This window comes from Leucopleurus acutus (genome assembly GCF_964270905.1).
Source record: "Leucopleurus acutus genome assembly, chromosome: 6".
Lineage (NCBI taxonomy): Eukaryota > Metazoa > Chordata > Mammalia > Artiodactyla > Delphinidae > Leucopleurus > Leucopleurus acutus.
In genome coordinates this window covers 72,524,375-72,549,616 of record NC_139149.1, presented here as the reverse complement: position 1 = coordinate 72,549,616, position 25,242 = coordinate 72,524,375, and the positions used below count along the sequence as shown (strand labels likewise).

Below are 25,242 nucleotides of genomic sequence, written 5' to 3'. Positions count from 1 at the left end.
CCAGCAATGTGTCAGAATTGGATGGGGTTCAGAACCAGAATGTCTTTGAGCATCTTTCCTTACAAAAAACAAACAAACAAGCAAAACTTCTGCCCAGATGGATTTAAAGGACTGCAAATGTTGTCTGTGATTTATCTAGAATGAGGAATATAGTCCTACATTGACCTGATGATGTCTGTGGACTTGCTTCAGCCCTGAATGCCATACCTTAGAAGTCACTGGACTGAGACTTAGGACTGGAAAGTGTAAGGAGATGTGAGATCTAAGAGAGAACATTATATATACTCTCAGTACTTGAAACACTGTCATGTGAAAGGAAAATTAAATTCTGTACATGCCTTACTCAATCTTCTCCATTTCAGTCTTCCCTGTCCATATCCCCCCGGTTCCTTATCTCCCTCAACCCAGCCTAAGAATCAGAATTAATGAATGAAATCTGAAGTATAAATTTCTTTCTGTAAAGTGTTTATTTTTAATGTGAGGTCTTCAAAAATGAATGAGTGCTTCAGTGACTAAATTCCCCAAGTTGCAGGCATTCAAATAGTGTTCCAATAGTACTTGCAGTGTCATAAAGGGCATGCAAAATTTCAGAGGGAGTTAGTATATTCAAAATGCCTTCAAGTCTTTAGATTTTATAATTAGAGCAGTGAAGTATTACATCTGTCACTGCTTGCAATTATATAAATACATTTTATAATAATTTAAGAAAATACAGTTCTATGTTTATGTAAAAACTTGTTCAACATTTTAGCAAATGTGTAAGGTTCTCCATGGATATTAGGTTCTTTTGAAAAGATGTAAATCCTTTAAGGTTTTGATTCAGTGTACAGGAATAAGAATATGCCCCACAATACAAATAGAATAGCATTCATTTAAAATTCTTTTCATTAAAAACAATCCTTAGGTATTTGAATATTCCAAAAATATAGTTAGATTGTGTTATTGTTATTAAGTGAAATATTTATAAATATAATTTTAATGTTTCTCTTTCTGATGATAATAGAAAAACATTTTAGAAATTTTGTTCAATGTTACTGGGAAATGGTTTGGTAATTTTTTTAAATTGCTATTTATTCTCAACCATAATATTGCAAATTAGCATGAGAATATATATTTTCCAGTGAACCCTCTTGACTCAAGATATTTGAATGCTTATTAAGCACAACTGAGGTTTAATTTTCTCCTTTCATTTCCATATTTCAATATTAATAGGCTACATAGGTGACCTCAAATATTGAAACTTGCTCTTCCTTAAAGAGGTTTTTGTTTTGTTTTGTTTTGTTTTTGCGGTACGCGGGCCTCTCACTGTTGTGGCCTCTCCCGTTGTGGAGCACAGGCTCCGGACACGCAGGCCCAGCAGCCATGGCTCATGGGCCCAGCCACTCCACGGCACGTGGGATCCTCCCGGACCGGGACACGAACCCGTGTCCCCTGCATCGGCAGGCGGACGCTCAACCACTGCGCCACCAGGGAAGCCCTAAAGAGATTTTTTATAAATGTTTTGTAAGCATGGCCCTGTGCAAAAGTGAGAGCAAATTATTTGATTTTGATTGTTTGTCCTGAATTGTGAGGATCTCTGCATAGTTACAATAAATATGTGCTCAGTACATGTGGGAGAGAAATAATTCTAACGCAGTATCTCTAAATGTATGCAGTTCTGTGTAAGATCTTCAGAATGAAAGACTGTCACAACTGGTTCTTCTTGACTTTCCTGCTGGGATTGGCACTAAAATATACTGAATAAGAGAAATGACTCTGAGCCTGAAGACTTGGTCTCAGATCCCATTTCTTTCACTTACTAGCTGTGCAACCTTAAGATAATTCTTAACCTCTCAGAACCTTATTTTTTCCACTGCAAAATGAGGATGTTAATAATATAGTACTTACCTCATAGGTTTTATTGTGAGGTGAAATCAGTCAATATACATAACTTGCTTAGGACAGTACCTGATAACCTATTGAGTGCTACATAAGTATGATTTATCATTATTACCCATGTAATTCAGAACAATACAAGCCTTAGTTCCCAGGTCTTAGTTTCTCATCTGTAAAACAACTCTTTGTAAATTCCCATTTGCAGGAAAAGGTGGTATTTCAGCCACTTATAAAATCTCTAATTATTCAAATAAGTGCTTCAGTACACATACAGTAAAAAAATTACAATTAACCTTTAAAAAAGAATTCACAATAGAACTAAATACATATGTGGAAACTTAAACAGTTCAAATGTGTTTCCTAGAAACAAATTGAGAATATTGGCATGCAGAAGTATCATGGGGCTTTGAAACCAAAAGAATTTTATTTGTAAAATTTTCTTTATAGTTTTCAGTATTTCCAGCTTTCCAAATTTTCAGAATTCTGCCACCATTTTTCCATTTATTTCAGCTTGAGCATTTGGTAATCTCTTTTGATCACTTCTGTTCTAGTCAGTCATTAAATTCTATTGCTTTTTCTGATGAAATGTCCATTCTCATCTTCTCCATTTTCAGTCTAACCTGTTTCCTTCAGACTATCAATCCTTCATGTTTAGATTACAACAATCATATGTCAACCAAACTGGGATGCTAATAGAAATGAAAGGAGAATGCTAAAATAATTTTATTTATTTAAAATATAGACAGAAAATTGGGTTTGTCATTTTGGTGGATAAATATTATAGTTTTATTTTAAAACATTTCAATTTTTAAAAAGCACAATATGTTGGAACATGATATACCAAAAAATAAGCATGAACTAATACTAGCTCTGGCAAACCAGATGTTATAGACATTAGATAGGTAGATAAGGAGGATAAATAAACAGATAGCACAGAGTTCAGCTATAACTCAGATATACTACATATATTATTAATATAGTCATATACCGGGCATAAGTCAAGTAAAACATTTTATGTATATGTGTGTATATGTATAGACATAAAAGACGGAGATGGAGAATCAGAGCTATATATAACATGTATAAGATATGACCTTTTTTGACATGACTGGCCTACTTAGATACATTCATTATATTAGAGTCAAGCAAATTTACATATTTCTCTTGCTTTATAGAAAAGATTTTTAACTTAATGGATACATTTTTTCCCCATGTTAATTTAGCCTCATCCACTTGGTTTAAATTTGTCTGTTATCTGTTAGCTGTCTACCTATTCCAGATTTTGTCTCACTATCCTGTAAATAAAAAAGTTTTTTGTCCATTCAGAATAGATATTGTCATTAAACACAAATTATCCACTCTCTTCATTATTATTAAACACAAGTTATCCACCGCTTTCTCCCACCTAAAACTCACTGGCCTTCCTCATCGTATCTAAGCTGCTTTTTTACCACCATAAGGAAGACTTCTTCCTCTCTCCTTCCCCTGGCTTTTTATTTTGATTCATTTAATATTTATATTGCTTGATGTGTCAGCTCTGCCTCACTGACTAGATTACAAGTTTTTTGAAGGAAGAGACCATGGATTATATATTTTGTAGACCTCCCTCCCCTAGTGTTTATCCCACTGTTAGGCACAGGATAGAAGACTAATATTTTTTTATTTATTAATTTTGTAATCCACAGTTACAACAGAAAGAACAAATGACGGTTGGAAGAATGCTGATCACACTTACCAAGTCTTTCTGAACATCTGCATTCATGCATCCATATTCATTTTAAGATTACATAGCATTTTATGCATATGTTAATAATTGTTTTTTGGTATTTCTTTAATATTTATATGGTATATGTGATGCCTTTCATAGGATACTATTAATAAAGTTTTAATATTTATATGCATAGAGTTAATATAGTCCTCTCAATATATCTCTTTGATAAACATCTAACTAGCAAAGAAAAACTAATGTTTTCAAGTGTTCATATTGGTACTGGGCCTTTTGAGTGGACTTGACTCATTCATGAAAAAAGTGGATTATCCTTCTGCTGCTCATAGCTTCTTTTGCTTCTGTATATCAACTGTTTTTTTGGTTGTTTTTCTACGCGGGCCTCTCACTGCTGCGGCCTCTCCCGTTGCGGAGCACAGGCTCCGGACGCGCAGGCTCAGTGGCCATAGCTCACGGGCCCAGCTGCTCTGTGGCATGTGGGATCCTCCCGGACCGGGGCACGAACACATGTCCCCTGCATCGGCAGGCGGACTCTGAACCACTGCGCCACCAGGGAAGCCCCTGTATATCAACTCTTAATAGCTGTCTTGGAACTACACCAGCTATATGATATTTTGGAAAGAAAAACTTTGAGTAGACTTCAAAAGTCTATTGCCAACCTAGTCTGGTACTTACTATTTAAGAAAATGAACATCTGTATACCTGACCTAGTCCCATGTTGCTTCCTGGCAGCCTCCAGGTCAAGGGAGAATGATTGGATGGTATTCTGAAGGCCATTTGGGTACTTGGAACTCTGTGTCTCTCCTGACTGTATTCATTGTATGACCTAGTGGCCAGATTCCATAGATATGCGAAAAAAATGGGTAGAAAAGACACACACACACACACACACACACACACACACACACACACACATACACATCTTTTTAAAAATTTTGGTTATCAGCCTTCTGGAAGAGGTGTTATGCTCAGAAATTGCCTGATTGACACCAAACACCATTAGTGATATGGTCAATTTACAGATTTGCAAGAGAATGTTGTCACCTATGTGGCCTCTTGTTGAAGATGTGGTTACATAAAGGAGACTATTACAACCATGGAAATTTTTTGGAAAGAAAATAACCTCCATCAACTGAAGAGTTACACACTTAGCTGTATACCACAGTTAATCACTAAGCAGTGTCAACAATTCTGGAAAACCTCACTCATCAACAACTCGCTTCCATAGTCCCAAAGAAGTATCCTGTTTTTCATACTGTGTTCTCAAACCAAGAAGCACAGAAACTTCCCTCATAATCTAAATATTCCTGCGTGGTGAATCAGGTGCCTTCAAGCTGGCTTTACAAAAATTGATAACAACTTGTGGTAAGGATTCATCAGACCTACTATTTCTTGGCAGGAGATCTGGTGAGAAACAAAAATGTAGCACTTCATCTCTGCCAAGAGTGCTGCCATCTGACTATAGTCACTCTAGGTGACCACTGACTACTTTTGCTAATCCTTTTCTTCCTGGACCATCTCTGGTTTTAACAAGGATAAATTTTTTGCCCCAGTCATAAGATTCCTCCAGAGAAGTGTTTCTAAATATATGGATACCTTTAAAAGAGAAAATGCACAGACTTCCATTTTGAAAAACAAATTACTTTGAATGACATTAATTTTATATGAACAAGTAAAATGGTAGGAATAAACTTCTTTGGCATGTGACCATTACACAACTATAAATCAAAACTTATTCACAAATGAATACAAACTGCAAACTAACAAATTACTAATACTAATTCATTGATTCATTTGATGGCACATGTTTTCTGCCAAAAAGGAAAAATCCCTATATATGGTATGGACTGCTATAGGACATGTTAGGAATGAGATAGGAATAGGTTAGAAAACCCTGTGCTACTCTGTGTTGCGTGTAAGCCTTTGCCCTTTTTCTATTTGAATGCTGGACAATCTTTGCAGGAATGAATTTGAGAAGCATTGATATAAAATGTATATTTTAGGAAAATTCCAACTTTATCTTTCCTAGGGACACAGCAGAATGAGGTTTCTAGTCTTCTATCACATCTTAATGCTATTAAATGGATCCAACTGGCCAGTGCAAATATGATCAGAGAGGGCATAAAATCCTGGAACTTTGGTCTATTTCTAGAATCTGCCCAGGCTGAACATGCCAACTCAATAATTCTCGCCTTCAAATGTTTGAGCTCTCTGAATACCGTTTGGCTCAGCACTGTTACTCCCAAAACTTGTCTTCAGCCTCCTTGTTTGATGACCTGTTTTGATTAGGTATATTTCTCCTGTACAAACTTGATAAATTCCAACTCCACTCACACAACTGAGGGTAAGAAGCTTCTAAGACATACTGAATCTGAGCTTCAAAGAAGAGAGACTTTGAGAATGAAACATAAAGGATAAGTTGTGACAACTTTCATTTTACCTGATAATTATTAAAATATATTTGCTCAGTTATTTTTATTTTCTAGTTAGTTTTCAGAAGACATATCATAGTGGTTAAGAACATTGGCTTTATGGGCAGAAAGATGTGGTTTAAATTCCAGTTCTGCTATTGCAGACTCTCTCTGTGGCCTTGAAAAAAATTACACAACTTTCAGCCTCAGGTGCCTCATTTGTTATATGTGAAGAGTGATAGCTCATAAAATTTCGGGGAAGATTGTAATGACTTATCTTAACCCAGTGTTTAGCACAAATAAGAGCTCAAAGGTATTAATATTTGAATTTTTCACGATGGTGGTATCAATGATTATCCAGTATCAACAGAGGTTTAAAGCAGGAAAAAATAAAATAATCAGGGGTATCATTTGTATGCACTTTATTAGTAATAATTTTTAATACAACTAAAGTATGTAACCTTGATTTGAAGTGTCTGTATTTAATATACTTAATACTATGATTACCTGAAATAACATAAAGCACTTGTAAAATTCAAACATAATTATAAAATACCAATATCTGTTTCGTGTCTTTGGGTCTTATTTCTAATCAGAGGACTTGCAAACCTGTGTTTCCAACTTTATCTTATGACTTTAGGTACAGATCTGTTATGTTTCTAAATTTCGATTCAGTTCAATAATAATTGAGTGCCTTCTATATGACAGGATTTGTCATGCAGACTGGGAGTTTAATAATAATAAATAAGAGGGTGGTTTTGTCTTTTACAGGCATGCCTGAGAAATAGGGGCATACATAGATGAAGGGAGGACATAGTCATGATGTTGTACTTGCACTGAAGGATTGTCAAAATTAAAATTTTCTGTCTTCTCAAAACCTGAGTTCCATCTTCTATCTAACGTCTTGGACTTGTTTGCCTAGGTGCTGGCTAATCCATAGGCATAGTTCACAATTCCATCTTCATTCAGGGAATTTTCTGAGTAAAGCCACATTGAAAGAAATCCATGATAAAATGACAAATTTTGAAACTACTGACTATATTTTATACTCTAATTATATTTCATAATACATTAGAAATATTCCATCTTCTAAGTCAACCAGTCTAGAAATGTTAGAATTACCTTCTCTCTAGCTGTCTCACTACCCACATTCACTCTGGTGCTTAATTTTAGCCATTCCCACTGTAACTGCTTTAGTTAGGGTTATCTTATATTCTCCTCTATTGCAAGTCCCCTACTGGATTCAGCTGACACATGCCTGGTTGTGTTTGTTTCACGCATAAAGATAGATCAGAATTTGTCTCTTTCATCCTTTTATATGTTCAGTCATTTATTAATGTCTACATCATAAAAACCAAATATATTAGTATTCAAGGACCTACTTAATTTTGTCTAAATCTGCTTTTCCAGCCTTGTGTCCCACTATACGCTCCATGCACTCTGCTCTTCAGATAGCTTGGAGTTTGTGAAGTACCTCAACAAACCAGGAATATTCGGACCTGTGCTTTCCTTCACCTATATTCCCTCTACCTCCTTTGCTTATTAAAATTTCTTGAAAGCTGATCAAGGGACTAAATAAGCATTACTTTTTACCTTTTACTAAAATCTTATAGGGTTTTCAATGTTGCAGATATGAAGAAAAGTTTGTCTAATGTATTATAAGGTATAATTATCTTAGTATAAGTTTACTCATAAGAGTCTCATAATTTGTGATTTTACTATGGCTTTCTTTAGAAAGCTATGGCTTTATTTAGAAAAACCCCTTGATGAAAATAGTTTTGTGAACTTTGTCCATGGATTAGGCAATATCTAGGCAAGGAATAAATATCTACCTAATTTCCCTTCCTCCTGTTTAATCTGTGGGGCTTCATTGTCTGGGCAAGGTTTCTGACAGTCTATTTCCCCATGACCTTTCAGTTTCAAGTGCCCTGGCAGCTTACCTTTTACATTTCAACCTCAGCTAAGTGGCCCAGTACACACAGAAAAAAGAAAGTTCCATAGTGCTTGTTTTCCCATTCCCTGCCCTCTTTTCTATATGGCATGTCAGTTTCTACCCATTTAACACCAGTTCTACCTAGTGAATGGAGATACGTGCTTTCCCTGTAGTACAAATTTACTATCTGTAAATAGTAAATTTACAAGTGACAGGTTTATTCTTCATTCCTAATCTGAAATAGATTCTAATCTCTAGCCTTTCTTTATGACCCCATAACACTGGGATCCCCCTAAAAATATTTTTATTACATAATATCTCTAATATTTATTATATATTTTATTATTACATAATTTGAGCATTATAATTGAAGACAACTTGCAAAAAATACAAAAGTAGAAAAAAAAATTAGCCATATTTGCATTACGCGGAGACACTCACCATTAATATTCTAACATATTTCCTTTTACTATTTCTTTGCTATTTTTGTTTCCAGCTCATCATGAAGTAAATAAAATACCGTAAAAGTAGCTTCTGGAGGATCCCCAGCAGTATAGAATAGGCTTAGCACAAAAGAATCTATTTTGCAGAGTTGTAAAGTCTAAGCTCCCTACCTCATAAAAACATCTCTACAGTGATCACCTTTCCCACTGATTTCATACCCTCTCAGCTTTTTGTGCGTGTTTATATATGTATATGTATGTGCTTAATTTTGGGGTGTTGACACAAAAAGATAAACTATCATATTTTATTGATTGTGAGGTACATATTTTTCCATGTTTTAACATGGTTCAGATCATGATGAAACTTGTAGCTTATGGTATGTAACAGTGTAATTGTATTTTTTTTCTTTATAAGCAGTGCATAAAATAATGGTGCATCTTAAAATCAATGGCACCTTACGTTCTGTAAATTTGCAGAACATTTGAGTAATGAGCAATTACTTCCACTTTTGTGGGTATGAAGAGAAAATAAAAGCAACAAATGGTAAATAAATACAATGCAGTAAGGTCCAAGTTTGTTAAAATTTTTAGGCACTTTTCTTTTTGTTAAATTGTTTAGGCACTTTTAAACACTACTGTAAATGTATAAATTTATATAAACTTTTAGTGGAAAAGGCAACAGCATCTACCAAATTATAAATTGAATATAGCTTTTGCACAATTCTAATTTTAGAAATATCTCCTAGAAATATCTGAACCAGTATATAAGGATGTTCATGAGCCACTGTCTGGAACTGAAAAAAATAAACGGAAGTAATCTATGTATACACAATAATGGATTAAGTATACTGTAGTCAATTCAAAAAATTAAATACTGTGCATACATTAAAAAGAATGAGGTAGTAGGGCTTCCCTGGTGGCCCAGTGGTTGAGAGTCCGCCTGCCGATGCAGGGGACACGGGTTCGTGCCCCGGTCCGGGAAGATCCCACATGCTGCGGAGCAGCTGGGCCCGTGACCCATGGCCGCTGAGCCTGCGCGTCCGGAGCCTGTGCTCTGCAACGGGAGAGGCCACAACAGTGAGAGGCCCGCGTACCGAAAAAAAAAAAAAAAAAAAAAAAAAAAAAAAGAATGAGGTATACAGATGAAGAAATGTGGAAACAAGCCAGAAAATATTATCAAATATAATAATGAGACAGAACAGTATACTAATATGTTTGCATATGCAAACGATTTGGGGGAAGATATTCCCAAACCACTGGTGGTGGTTTAAAGGGCAAGGGTCAAATTATGGAGAACTTTTGTTTTATATTTGTCATACTTTTATATTATTTCAACATTTTACAATGATAAAGTATAATTAGAAAATTAAAATCTTTATATTTTTCTTCACAATAAAATTATGGGAAAAAAGAATTTGTTGTTCAAAGGAAAGATTTGTTATTCAATTCCCTAAAACAATCTCAGAAGACAAAAAATAATTTATTCAGCAAGTGATGAGGTAGTTCCTAAAACCTAAGTTCGTTGGTAAAATAAAAGCCTAACTATAGGCATGTAAAATGGGACAGTAAGAGAGACACCATAGTAAAGATTCAAGTGAGTACAAAATTCAAAGTTTAGTGTATAAGTTTCAAAGCAATTGCATAAGGCACTTTACATATAAAACTAGCTCTGGAGCATCACCTTATAGTTTACCAGTCATACTACATCATGGCAGCTCTTGGCAGAATATAAGTGGATCCTGAATTCTGAAATCTATCACAGACCCTCTAAATGGAAGCTATCCAAATTGTTATTAATGGCAAGATCAAGACAGAATGCATTTGGTTATTAAATTACTTTGGAAAAGAACAGAAGTCAGGTTAGCGTCTTTTTATTCGATCTTAAATTTCTGTGAATAATTATAATCTAGACCAAAATATCACATTGTGTAACTACTTCAAAATCTTTATATTTTCTTTCACTGTAGATATCAAAGTCTGGATTTTGAATAGGTGAGTGACTGTGTTTATCTAGAATAAATATGTTAATTGAAAACAGTCAAGCTTATCTCCTCACAGGGGGCAAAAATATTTCTATTTCCTCACCTTTGGAGATTGAATCAAATGATAATCAAGGACCCAAAACATCCTTGGAGCTAAAATGTCCTTGAGAAACCATCTGCTTCATTATTTTAATTCTGTTGTTTATGCTAAAATAATCCAATGAGAGTCTTAACTGCTTAGAGTTTAAATGATTTTAGGAGAAATAGATTAGTTTATGTAGTGGGTATAATTCATGTTTCTGAAGAGTAATGACATTATGAAGACTCCCCAACTGATGATAATTTATTGCATTATTAAATACATAATTTTTAAAATTTAAAATACAACATTCTTAGTGATTAATTTCAAGCTTTAACCCCCTAATCAAAATATTCTTACTTCTCTATATTGACCTGGGTCAAACGTGAGTTGTGTTTGATGATCTGTGTAGGTAGTGATTAAAACAGGACAAATAAATGAGATAGACAAACAGCTGTCATCGGGTCAGTCATGGACAGACACTTTCTGAGTAGGAGCTGCTATCTGGTAAGAGGGACAATTCAAGTCTGCACACCAGATGCCAGGCTGTCAGAAAGCAGCATTCCACACATCCTCTGATTCAGAAGTCACAAAGAGCTTCGGGTAGAGGCAATCTGATGCCTGGGACAATTTAACAGGTAGAAAAACTCTTTTTGATGGATCTGTGCTGTCAACTGTCTGTTTGCTTTCAAACTAACCCCCTGCCTTCTTCATGCTCTTTCTTTGGCAAACTGTTGGCAAAACAGTTTGGCAAAACATGCTCTTTTCAGTGGCAAACTGTTGGAAGACTGCGTCGCCAAAGGAATACAGACGCCACAGTACATCTCTCCACCAAAACTGTGGTGTATGCTCCATGGTTTCAGATCCCACTGGAGAGATCGTTTTGGTTCTAGCTTTCACAAGATGTTTGAGGCTCCTGGCCTGTGGTAACAGAGACACATCCCTTGTTACCTTTAATCTAGGGACTGTAGCCCCAGATATCCAAGCCAACTTCTGCTCAAGTTGAAATGGCATTGATTTTGTTATGGGGCCAGTTTTACTCTAGATTGTAAGCAAAAAGAAGGATGATTTTGCTCCCTGTCATCAGAAAACTCTCTGTGTCCCAGAATAAGGAACTTTAGGTAGGGCATTGCTATCAAGACATAATAACTAACATTTGAAAAGAAGTGTACAACTTACAAATACATCCATATTATTATTTTCAACTTACTGTGGGCTAATGACATCTTGTGTACAAAATGCTAAAGTGAAATTGATGTATAAATCATATCATCATACTTACACATATACTATGAAGCATCTGTGGGTGCTTTCTGAGGATAATTTTTCAAAGAATAGCAATTTCCTCTGTTTTCTCTGTTTCTCAAATCAGGCTAATTGCTTGTGGGGTATTTCATTTGTTTCTGAACATAGGTGATGACTTTGGATGACTCATGGAATTAGAAGTGGTGGCAACTGATAACTCTCATCATCTCATATTCTTGGCTGTGGATTAATGAGAATCCACAACATACCTATTGGAAAAGCTTGCACAATATTGGACTCAATTAGAACATATCTCTCCTAGGTTGTTAGAAATTTCCTCTTACTTGAGCCATTGTTGGGGCAAAAAGACCTTGACATTTTCTAAAAAATTAAGCACACATTCTCACCAAGTACATTTTAAATTTGATTTATGATGGCAATAATCATGCACTGTAACCCCCAAATGGGGTGAGGCCAAACATAAATTAGACTACGTGATTTTGAATGATGTTTTATAGATCCTAGGAGTTTCTTTTAAAATCAGTGTCTAGGGCTTCCCTGGTGGCGCAGTGGTTGAGAGTCCGCCTGCCGATGCAGGGGACACGGGTTCGTGCCCCGGTCCGGGAAGATCCCGCACGCCGCGGAGCGGCTGGGCCCGTGAGCCGTGGCCGCTGAGCCTGCGCGTCCGGAGCCTGCGCTCCACAACGGGAGAGGCCACAACAGTGAAAGGCCCATGTACCGCAAAAAAAAAAAAAAAAAAAAAATCAGTGTCTACACACCTAGTCAAAGACTAAATAATACAAAAATTTTTAATGTGATTTCGGTTCTTGAATTGACAGAAAATGTCACCTTTCTAAAATGTTTTATCATAAATTATTCCCATAGTATTCCCACTGCTTCTCTTATATGTTCCAGAATTTCTCTTTACATGAGACGTTATATCAAGACACTCTAATACTTAAATACATAGAAGGCAGGAGGTTATAAAATTGTGTTTATCAATTTAAGATCTTTTTCATTTTTTTCTCAAATTGTTTTATTTCTCTTTTAGTCTATTCACCTGGGGTTCACTTGCCATCAAACCACTTCTTGCTTTTTTGCACAACCTATTTGCCTTCATTGCTACTGGATTCCTCAAAGTTCTATTTTCTGCCAGTGATGTGCATTTAGCAAATCCTCTTCATCTGCATTTGCTGTACCACATCTCACTATTTGGCAAAGCCACTAAAGCTCTCTTTTATTGATTCCTGACCATCCACCAATTTACCTGCAGTACTGATTTACCAATAATATCAAGCAGTTTAGCTCTGCTACTGAAGAGTACCAGCTTCCCCTCACTGACAGGAATTCCAGAAGGAGCTAAAAATTATCATTGGGCTGAAACCATTTTTCTGCTTCGCCTTAAGGAAATGAGTTATCCTTTCATTACCCTAATTGCATGTTTTTTTTCCTTCTGTTTTTGAAAGTGGTTGGTCCCATTGACAGACCAGCCTGTCTGGTTTAAACCTGTAAATGTTTGATCTTTCCTGCCTTTAGCAATATTCCTTCCTTTGCAAAAATATCTAACTCATCTAGAACTGATGGTTCAATTCACAAGAAAACTTTATTACTAAGCCAGATCATCTCTTCTGAGCTCCTTTTCCAAAGCTTAAGGTTAGAATTTGCTATACCTGATTCCCTGCGCTTTAAATTGTGATATGTTATATGATTCAGAACTTTAGTCAGGGAAAGAACTCTTTCTCAGCTTCAGTTTGTGTCATACAATGAGTAAGGATTTTGCTCATCAGGACTTGTTTTGCAAACTTGAATACTCATGAACAAATGATATGTAAACAATGATAATTTTTTAAAAAATTGATATGGTTAATAATTTTTCACAAATTAAATTGTTGAATAGTGGTTGTTTGTATTATGTACAACTAGTTTTGTCACATAAAGAGTAATCCCGGCACTTTCCTTTAACAAATGTACCTACTTTTACATTTATTGGAGAAAGGTGTCAGTATAGTGGACACTTGGAGAGGTTAAACATTTTCCTGGAATTGAAATACATGAATTTTGTTACTTTAATTCATTCAGATTACTGTTTTACATAAACATGCCACAAGACTAATCTATAAACAATAAATATGAAAGTTTCAGATTAACTATCATATATGGCTTACCATGTTTTCTTGATGTTTTTAGAATTTTATGGCCCCTCCTGGTGTCTGAGCCCAGCAGACAGAGGATTATGTCAAGCCAATGAGAGTAGATTCTACTACAATTCAATCATTGGGAAATGCCGCCCATTTAAGTACAGTGGATGTGGAGGGAATGAAAACAATTTTACCTCTAAAAAAGCGTGTCTTAAGACTTGTAAAAAAGGTATAGAGGACATTCTTCCTATTAATTCACTAGTGTTTAAGATAATAATTATATTGAAATTATGAATGAATTTTAATCTATGAAAGTACGAAATGAGTTCTATTTGTGATAAGAAACAGTATTATTATTTAAGGTGTCTCCTTTTCAACTACATTTTGATAATATTGCCAGATATGTTAACTGTAACTCCTTTTAATGTGTCTTCATAGAAAAAGATCAGTTTTAAACAAAATATTTTATTCTTTTAATATTTACATACTAAGCTTTCATTTTAAAGGATTATACCAAAATATCTTTAAGCTTTCTAATGCACAAAACTTTAATGTATTTATTTTCTTCTGACAATAAAAATGTTGCATATTTATAGAGTATTAATATGTAAATAAAAATCATCTATAACTCTACATAGCCACATGTCCACTTTAATAAAATGAGTATTATTTTGTAGCTCAAGGTGAATAATAAAAATCAATAACGTTTACCCATTTATGCAAAGTGACATCCTTAGAAAGAGGTTGTTTACACAAAGATATAGACAAATTAAAGACTTTTAAACCAATTACATGTTTTTTGGTTTTAAACATTAAAAGATAATTTGAAGAAATTTTAGATTAAATGTTTTACTATGTTGTTACTTTATCATGCATAAATTTATTTATCTTCCTTTTTAGGTTTTATCCAAAGAATATCAAAAGGGGGATTAATTAAAACCAAAAGAAAAAGAAAGAAGCAGCCAGTGAAAATAGTATATGAAGAAATTTTTGTTAAAAAGATATAAATTTGTTACATTACAACATTATTTCTACTAAATATTTTGGATAAAACTTTTCATTATGATTCCTATTTTTTCTCACCTGAAATCTTTTTAATGAATTTTTCATGAATTTTCTATGCATATATTACCTGCTATTAATGCATTTGCATCAGAGTTCCTTTACTTATCTGGTCAAATTGCTTATTCTATGGCTATAACTTATTAACTGTCTACTATGAACTTATTATTCTCTCAATCCCTTTCTAACTATCTGCCATTTAACTACAATTTATCATACAACTGACATCAAATCAGTCCATTTTACCATTTGGTGATCATCCTATTTGAGAATATGTTGTCACTTATTTGTTTTGATCATGTATACAATTATATTTTTTACAGCCTATGTCCAGATTAAGAAATACAACTATTAAAGATCAAGTGGTTTGGGGGTTTCACATCTAAAATAGTGGCAAGCATCTTCTTCTGATAAAGATCACTCAATTTGGAAAGATCACTCATTTGGAAAGAACTGGTAATAACAGAATTCTGTCATGTGACTCCCTCCCTAGACATACTTTTTCTCCTTTTGCATTAACCAGTACCTCGAACAATCTTGAGCCAAACCATATCTGAACAAAGAAAGTCAACTCTACGTCATGTGCCTGCCTGATTTTGATTGATGTAACTTTTATTTGCTTATGGCTCATCATATCAGTAAAGACGGCTGAATAGCTGTGTGTTTAATACAGATCATGATAAGAAAAGACTTGGTGGGAAAGGGAATTTCTTAGTGGCAATCAAAAGGAAATTGTTTATGTACTTCCTAATTTTATTGCTTGACAAACTCTTCTCTTACCAAAAATAGCAAGTATATTTAAAACTCCCGAAACCTATTCATTTATAATTAGGCTTTGCACACAAAGCAACCAGTAATTCATGCTTTTAAAACAAAATCATGTTATTTCTGTAGAAAAGGAAGAGAAAATTATCAGCAAGGAAGATTCTACTAGAAAACATATGTGTTATTCACTCTCAGGCTTTTAACTAACATTTCTCTGGAGTTAAATCACTTTATCCAGATCTATACCTTTCCTTCTCTGCTGAGTCATGTACAGTCTGACATCTCAACAGCCTTCTAGATATTTCAGATTCTATGATGTTCACTTCAAATTTCACATTAAAATTTGAACTTGTCATCTAGAAACAACTAACCACTTTATCCATTTAGTTTAGCTTAATTACTTCTCTCTAGCAATAGTATCATAATTCTGCCTGCTCCTCAGGCTTGAAAGTTTGAACCCATTTTGATTTCTTATTTTCCCTCATATATTACTTCCAATCAGTTTCTAAACACTAACGCTTCCTTTTTCATAAAGTTCATCTAACTCCCAGGCTTTTTACATCTACTTCATTCTTCATATCATTATTAATTTTTTTCTTTTTTAAATTTTTCCTTAAGCTTTATTTTTTTAGAGCACTTTTAGGTTCACAGCAAAATTGAGAGGACATTTCAAGATTTCCCAAATAACTCTTGACCCTACACATGCATGGCCTCCACCATTATCAACATCCTGCAACAGAGTGGGACATTTATTACAACTGATGAAACTACATTGACAAAACATAATCATTCTAAGTCCACAGTTTACATTATAGTTCACTCTTGGTGTACATTCTTTGGGTTTGGACAAATGTGTAATGACATGATTCCACCATTTATAGTATCAAATGAAGTATTTTCACTGTCCTCAAAATCCTCTTTGCTCTACCTATTCACTCCTTTTCCTTCCCCAAACCTTGGAAACCACTTAAGAATTAATTCATATATTTCTCCACCACTCAAAATCCTTCGATGACTCATTAATTGGTACTTAACCCCACCCATCCCCCAATTTTGATATATTTATATATATTTTTGCACTTATCTACACTACTCTTTCATGACTATTTCAATTTAAAGTGGTATTCACTGATCACTGAATATATGTTTAATTACTTAGTTTATTCATGCTGATTTTTTATTTAAAAATATGATCCCCTCCAGACCATTCATGTGAAGTCAGGGTACAGCTGATGTGAACTATAAAATCACTGTATTTTGAGGCATAATATGAAAAGTTCTAATATACACCCTATGGCATAAAAATTATATCATTGAAAAACAGTGTCAATTTGTTCACTTAAGAAAATTTCTATATCTTGATTTCAAATATTCATACATAAGTAACTGCCTTAAACTGAGTCTCTGCTGTGGAATTTGGAACTTTTGGAAATCAAAATCTCTTGTGAAATATTCCTGGATAGCAATAGCTTTAAATAAAGGGTAAAGTCTCCCTAGGTCAAGTTGCAAGTTGCTACCAAGGACATATAAACAGCACATTGGTGAGTTGACTATTTTCGCCAACAACTATTCATGGCTTCATTACTTAGTCAAGAAAGACACACACTGAGAGATGGTTTGCAATGTTTAATGCATGTGAATATTAATGTTTACTGTGTTTTTAAATAAGATTGTCGCTGGTGGTATTGTTTTCCCTTATTTTGCATAATCAAATGCATCTAACTGTGAATTTTACATAGAATTACATTATACAGCATATAATGCTTATTTACCGACTTTGTTTATTCTCTGTTCAAAATTAACCATGTATGCTGAAAATTGCTCAAATGATTTTATTTTTTACAGTATAAGAAATAAAATATATTATCCTGAATAGTAAAGTATGACTGTTACACTCATGAGTTTTTTATACTTCAAAAAATAAAAATTAATGCTCTTCAGTTATTCCAAAGATAAAGAGTTCTAAGACAAAGAAAAAAATTATTCCACAAGCTCCACTCTACTTACCTCCTTTAATTGGAATTTGCTAATAATCCTTTCAGTTATAAATGGGCATCCATGTGTTATGATTTCTTACTCAGCAAATTAGTGTGCTATGCCTTATAATCCATATATTCTACATTTAATTTATTCCATATATATTTCTACCAATCATCTCATATAGTTATACAAATATAATATATTTAAATATATATCATATGACAATATATTATATAAATGACTTCTGATCCTGACTATTGAAGGAGGCCTATCTAATTTTTATACCAGAAGAAGGAAGAATATGACATTAAAGTAACCAATTATTTAGGGGACTTTCTGATTTTTTCACCAGCTCTTCCTGCTCTTGTCTCGTTTTTATGAAATTAGCATTTGTATTTACTCTCTCCAGTTTTTTTTTTTTGGCGGTACCCGGGCCTCTCACTGTTGTGGCCCCTCCCATTGCGGAGCACAGGCTCCGGACGCGCAGGCTCAGCGGCCATGGCTCACGGGCCCAGCCGCTCCGTGGCACGTGGGATCCCCCCGGTTTGGGGCACGAACCCGTGTCCCCTGCATCGGCAGGCGGACTCTCAACCAACTCTCTCCAATTTTTGACTTTTAGTTCTTTCTCAAGGACTTGAACATGGACACATCTTAGTTGCCTTCCCTGCATTCTGCTTTGCAGAACCGGAAACCTTGATCTTGTCAGCCGCTCAGGCCCAACCTCTGAACTATTCTAACCACATAGCTGAAGTCTTGGCTAGGATTATTCAGACCACTTTTAAAGGGAGTAATAATACATGATAATTCATCTTACCAAAGAGAGAGAGGTGCACAGGCATTTAATCATATAACGTAACAATAAATAAAATAGAGCTTTAGGACAACAGGTATGATCTCCTCATCAATTTGCTTACAAATGAGAAAAATTCTGGCCCACACAGTCTGAAACAAAACAGGGATATTTTTTATCACAAAAATTGAAAAAGTCAAAGGTATCTGACTGCATTATGGTTGGATTCAGGGCCTCATATTGTAATCAGAATTCAATCTATCTTCACCTCTGATTCTGCTGCCCAACATTTTTTGCCTTTATTTTCTAATCTCACAGGATTTCAAGATGACTTCCAGAATTTAAGTCCCACATCCTCTCAGAGTAAAGTTTTCTAGAAAAGTCTGTACTCTCTTACCTCAAAGAATTGAAATAAAGTCCTGACCTCAGGCATGATCCATGAAAGAAATAATTAATAAGCTAGATTTCATTAAAATTAAAAGCTTCTGCTCTGCAAAATATCAAGAGCTTAGAAGGCAAGCTACAGACTGGGAGAAAATATTTGCAAAACATACATTGGATAAAGGACTGTTATCCAAAATATACAAAGAACTCTTAAATCTCAACAATAAGGAAACAAATAACCCTATTAAAAATGGGTCAAAGACCTTAACGGACACCTCAAAGAAGATATACAGACAGCAAACAAGCTTATGAAAAGATGCTCCACATCATATGTCACCATGGAAATGCAAATTAAAACAACAGTGAGCTACACACGTATTAGGATGGTTGAATAAGGTACACTGACACCACCAACAGCTGGAAAAGATGTGGTAAAGCAAGAGCAACTCATTCATTGCTGGTAGGAATGCAAAACAGTATAGCTACTTTGAAAGACAGCATGGCAATTTCTTACAAAACTAAACATACTCTTACTATACCATCCAGTAATCATGCTCCTTGGTGTTCCCAAAGGAGTTGAAAATGTATGTTCACGTAAGAACTTGCACACAGATACTTATAGCAATTTTATTCATGATTGCCAAAACTTGGCAGCAACTAAGATGTGCTTCAGTAGATGAATGGATAAACTCTGTTACATCTAGGCAATGTGATATTATTCAGCACGAAAAAGAAATGAACTACTAAGCCATGGAAAGACATGGAGGAACCTTAATGCATATTACTAAGTGAAAACAGCCAATCTGAAAAAGCTACATATTGTATGATTCCAAATATATGGCATTTGCCTAGAACAGGCAAAGCTATGGAGACAGTAAAAATATCAGCGGTTACCAGGGGTTGGGGGCATGGGGGAGGAAGAGATGAATAGACAGAACACAGAGGATTTGGGGGGCAGTGAAAATACTCTGTATGATACCATAATGATGGATACATGTCATTACATATTGTCCAAACATAGAATGTACAACAGCAAGAGTGAACCATAATGTAAACTATGGACCTTGGGTGATCATGTGTCAATGTAGGTTCATCAACTGTAACTAATGTAACATTCTGGTCAGGGATAATGATAATGGGAGAGGCTATGCATGTGTTATGGTAGAGGAGACATGGGAAAACTCTACCTTTCCTTCAATTTTGCTGTGAATCTAAAACTGCTTTAATAATAATAATAGTAGTAGTAGCAGTAATAATAATAATAAAATCTTAACTTAAAAACAAAAACAAATCCTGGCCTCCCTCTCTTTGACCCAAATGTCTTATGGCCAGCCTTGAGCCAAATGCCATGTTTAGAGAAATGTAACTTTCTGACTGACCAGATTTGATTCACAAATTTACTCCCAAATATCTGGTTGGTATCAGCACTATCTGAAATATGTGATCTGACTGGCAGGGCTGGGAGTAGAGTGAGACAAGTGAGACACTTGCCTTAGGCACAAAATTTGAAGGGACATAAACTCAGTAACCAAGATAAATATACTGTAATGTAGTATTTTTATAAATCAAAAATAAAGCAAATATCCATGATGAAAATATAAAATTTTTTTAAAGACAGGGTCAGTAACTGAGCCATATTGTTATTTGAGGCAAAAGAAAAAACCAATAATACTGATGATTTACAAGAAATATAAAGATGGTTCAAATGCGATTGTTGTTTAATGTAATGAAAAAATATTAATAAAAAGTATAAGCCAAATTATCATTTTCAATATATAAAGAAAAATCATTTGATTAAATTTGATACTTGTTTTATGATTTAAAAATTTAGCAAATTTAGGAGAAGAGACCTTCCTTAATCTGGTAAAGGATATCTACCAAAAATTATATAATACTTCGGGGTAAACTTTTAGAAACATATTCATTAAACTCAGGAACAGGAGCAAGATGCTCTCTATTACCATTGCTATTAACATATCCAGGCTGTCTTAGTTTTACAGTCAAAGAAAAAGACAAGAGACAGAAATTAGGTATAAATATTACCATGATATTAGTTATTTGCATATAATATGCTTGTCATAATTGAAAATCCAAGAGAATCTAAAACAACAGAACACTGGAGTTCAGCAAGATTACTTTATGCAATTTTAACGTATGAAATCGATAGTATTTCTGTAGGCTAAATAGGAAAATAGCAATAAAATTAAAAATAAATTTAAAAAAAGAAAAACAGAAAATACATACTAGTGACAATAGAACAAAAACCCTAATCTACTTAACAGTAAATCCCACAAAAGATGTGTAAATGACCTTTACAGAAAAACCCCACAGAAAAATTCAATATGTTATTGAGGGATGTAAAAAAAGCTAAATACCTTTCCATTTATTGTAACCCTTATAATTAGTATTTGCAGAGAAAGAACACTAGATTATGAAGAAAAAACACTAAAATACAATAAACATTTTTAAAATTAAGAAATTGGAGAGAAAAGTGATGAAAATATCTAAGCTATAGAAGGAAAAAGCCATAGAAAAGGAAAATGGGAGAGGAAAAAAGAGTAAGAAAATTCGGAATTCAATTCAAGAGCCCAGACTTGTAATAGAAGTTCTACAAAAATAGAAGAGATAAAATTGAGGGGAGGGAAATTTTATAGAACTAATAACATGTTTCCTTTATTGAAACGGGATATTGTATTCAACAAAGGGAAACCTACCCAGCACACTCCCTACACACACACACACACACACACACACACACACACGCACACACGAAATTTCAAACACTACAGATGAGAAAATTCTAAAGAACAGGGGAAAATATGGAGGAATAGGTCACATACAGAGAAGCAGAAATAAAAAAGGAATTGTGCCTCTCAACGGCAAGAATTGAAGGAAGCCAGAAAAAAGTTGGATGTGGAAGTCTGAGGGATGAGGAATAGCTCTTTACTTGTTATACACATTTAGTACTAATTGATCTTTCAATTATGTGCCTGGAGTGCTTAGCTGAAAAATAGATGTTAACTAAAATAAATGTAAAGTTGTTTAAGGCTTTCACTTTCCATCAGAGGCTGTGGGGAAAAGTTCTGAAGTGTGAACTAAGAGATATTGTTTATTATACAAATACTGACACTACCTGGTAGATGAATTTGTTTGTCATCTAATTTGTTTACCCCACATTTACTCATATTTAGAAATAGTGTTTTGGACTTGACTGCTTATAAAAATTCTTCCAGTTTGGCATTTTAGAATCTTATAAAAATGTTCTCTATTTTAAAGCCTCCAACACCGATACATGGTAAGCCGAAACAAATGTGAAGATGTTCTGTGACTAAAAAACAAAAGTCAACACTGGCCAGGCTCTTCTGTTGGTAATAACCGCATTCCATGTAGATTAAGGAAGTCATTTTCAGTGGTCTGCTATATTCCTCCAAAACTAGCCTATGTGGATGCAGCTTGCCTTATCTAAACTGACTACACCTGCAACAGATTTTCTTTTTCAGTGCCTGATTAGTCCATAAACAACATAAGTTTTTTATGACAAGCTTCCAAGTTACTACTTTACTGGGGGCCCACTCACTTTGGAAGATTCTGAATGCCTTAACATTTGGCTTTTGCTTATGATAAAGTATTTAATCTCTTTTTGTAATAATTCTTGAAAGAGCTAGCAAAATTTAGTGAAGCATAAATTATTTCAAGTACCAAAATATTTTATTTCAATCTACAATTTATTCTAACTAATAAGTTTTAAGCAAATTCAATTGAAACAAAATTAAGCCATTTCTGTCAACACTACTGATAATTTGCTCTTCTTCATTTATCATGAGATAATATCAGCTAAGTCAGTTATGAACCTGAGTGTCTTTGGGGTTTTAATCCATATTTAATCTGTATTTTCATAAAGAATGTAATTCCAATTTACTGACCTCTCTTAAGCTGCAGGTGCTCTCAAGTTAGAAGTCAGAGGAAACTTTCAATACTTCCTTCTTAGTCAATTTTTGGAATCAGAAAGCAAGAATTTTGACCTTCAAAAGTCAATTTTTTTTTAACGTATTCCCTATTCTCAACAGAATGTTCTACAAAATTTGTAAATCACTCTAGGGAGATTTCCAGAGAGTTTCAAAATGCAAACAGCTGTGAGCTACCTAAATGATCCATCTTGCCAAGAAGTTTCTACTCCAGAGATGAAGAAATAAACAATTACCATTTTTTTTTTTACTCAAAATATCTGCCACTGTTCGATGAGAAAGTTTGTGGAATTATAAAGCTAAGTATACGTTAGGAAAAATTTTATTCAACCTTTTGCATATTCTCTTTATTTTTCTCCTTCACAAGCTACACACACATACATACCATCATTTAATTGGGAAGAAAATCTTTAAAATCCAGTAAATCCCACAGTTTCTCTTTATCTACTGGCTGCCAGTAAACTGTCAGACACAAATGAAGAATATTTTAAGTATTGTAGAAGAAAAACATAAAACACCAAATCAAATGCAATAATAAACAGCATAGGATTTGGATTCAAACCAATTTGGATTTGTACTCAATAAGCCTGACTCTCTCTTCTTTGCCTGTGAAATGATTATGAGGGTAAATGAGAGCACACATGGAAAGTATTTAGCATAGTGTTTGCTGCATCGTAAGTATCCATAAGATGATAGTTATTGATATTAAACTGTGTTGAATATTTATTATTTCCCAAAGTTTTAAAATATAGTTTGAGCTGTAAGAATTATTCAAATAAATTAGGCAATTAAAAGTTAGAGTAGGAAATTTTAGGTAAATTTTGTTTGCTAAAGTAACAATTTCTTAAAATGAGAAATGAGATTAAGTAGTTTTACTGTTAAAAAGATTAATGAAGAAAAATGTAAAAATTTTATATTTAGAATTTTAGAAATTTTTAATAATTTGTTTTTGAGATAATTGCCTAAGAAGTGCTATAAAATTTGTAATATGGAACATGGGTAAAAGGGGTAAAAAGCAGTGAATGTTTTTATTTTTATAATGAACCTATGTAAAACTCATATTAAAGTATTTAACTATATCTTATGTTTCTAAGAAATTTTAAGTTTAAAAAATGATCACCATTATTCCTTGTGTCATCCTTCCAAATATTCAGAAACTTATACTATTATTCATATATGAGTAATATTGGAAATGTGTGCTTTGGATAGAAACCAGATTATAAATATATTTGAATAGAAAAATAGCCAAGCTAGTGGTGATGCTTTTTTTTTTTTTAACATCTTTATTGGAGTATAATTGCTTTACAATGGTGTGTTAGTTTCTGCTGTATCACAAAGTGAATCAGCTATACGTATACATACATCCCCATATCTCCTCCCTCTTGCATTTTCCTCTCACCCTCCTTATCCCACCCCTCTAGGTGGTCACCAAGCACCGAGCTGATATCCCTGTGCTATGCAGCTGCTTCCCACTAGCTATCTATTTTATATTTGGTAGTGTATATATGCCCATGCCACTCTCTCACTTCATCCCAGCTTACCCTTCCCCCTCCCCATGTCCTCAAGTCCATTCTCTACATCTGCGTCTGGTGATGCTTTAATGCAAACTTTCTGAACGCTGTTCTGTGTTTTCCTATACTGCTACTACTCATTATTTTCTTTTTCTCAGTGCAGAATCATCTAACTGAAACTCCAGTAGCTAATATCATTTGAATTATATTCCATACAGTTTTCTCCCAAAAATATCTGAAGTAGTTTGCCAGATTAAATACTTTACTCATAATGTCACGAAGAAGGAGGACTGGTTTGAAAACTAAACAACTTAAGTTTCAAGTTCCAGTTCTACCAATTTATCCAGTTGTGTAAACTTACTAAGATTCTATTTCCTCACCTGAAAAGTGAAAATAAAATCTTATTCAGAGTTAAAGAAAATGTCTAAAACATACAGCATATTTCTGGAAAAACGCCAGTCATCAACAATGCTACTCTTCTTCCTCAACTTCCCCTAAAACAGAGCAGAGACCACAGAAGCACTGCTAGATATTAAGTACTTAAAGATACACTAATTAATACAACTCAAAGTTGAATCTATTTTTTATGCTTCCTTACAATTAATCCAAAAAAAGAGGGTCCTCCAACCATAGTATTTTTTTTCTAAATAGTCACAAATACCACGAAAAATGCATTTTAAGGATACCATATATAAGGGACCATGGTTGACACTGCAGACATTAACTTCCTAATAACTTTGCAGAAAGACATAGAAACATTTCTCAGGGAAAGGTTTTGTACTTGCCTACTCACGCCACCCCCACCACCCCAGTCCCACCCAGGCTCACAGAATAAAGCATAAAACTTGATTTGGAGTGCATGACCATTGCAAATAGATTAAAATACAAATTCCTTATCACAACCTACATGGCCCTACTTACTATGTCCTGATATACTCACCTGGAACTCTCTT

The 25,242-nt window shown here is 34.2% G+C and overlaps 1 protein-coding gene across 3 annotated transcripts in view; it reads left to right on the top strand.

Moving 5' to 3' along the window:
- Nucleotides 1-17,522, top strand: part of TFPI (tissue factor pathway inhibitor) — a 68,800-nt gene extending 51,278 nt beyond the window's left edge. The window contains exons 6-7 of one of the 3 annotated variants that reach the window (XM_082840646.1): nt 13,882-14,061; nt 14,733-17,522. In XM_082840646.1, coding sequence (XP_082696772.1) covers nt 13,882-14,061; nt 14,733-14,839 — 287 coding nt within the window. In that variant the 3' untranslated portion in view covers nt 14,840-17,522. The remainder of the gene's footprint in view (nt 1-13,881; nt 14,062-14,732) is intronic. The other 2 variants (XM_082840645.1, XM_082840644.1) reach the window with 2 other exon arrangements.
- The last annotated feature ends 7,720 nt before the right edge of the window (nt 17,523-25,242 follow it).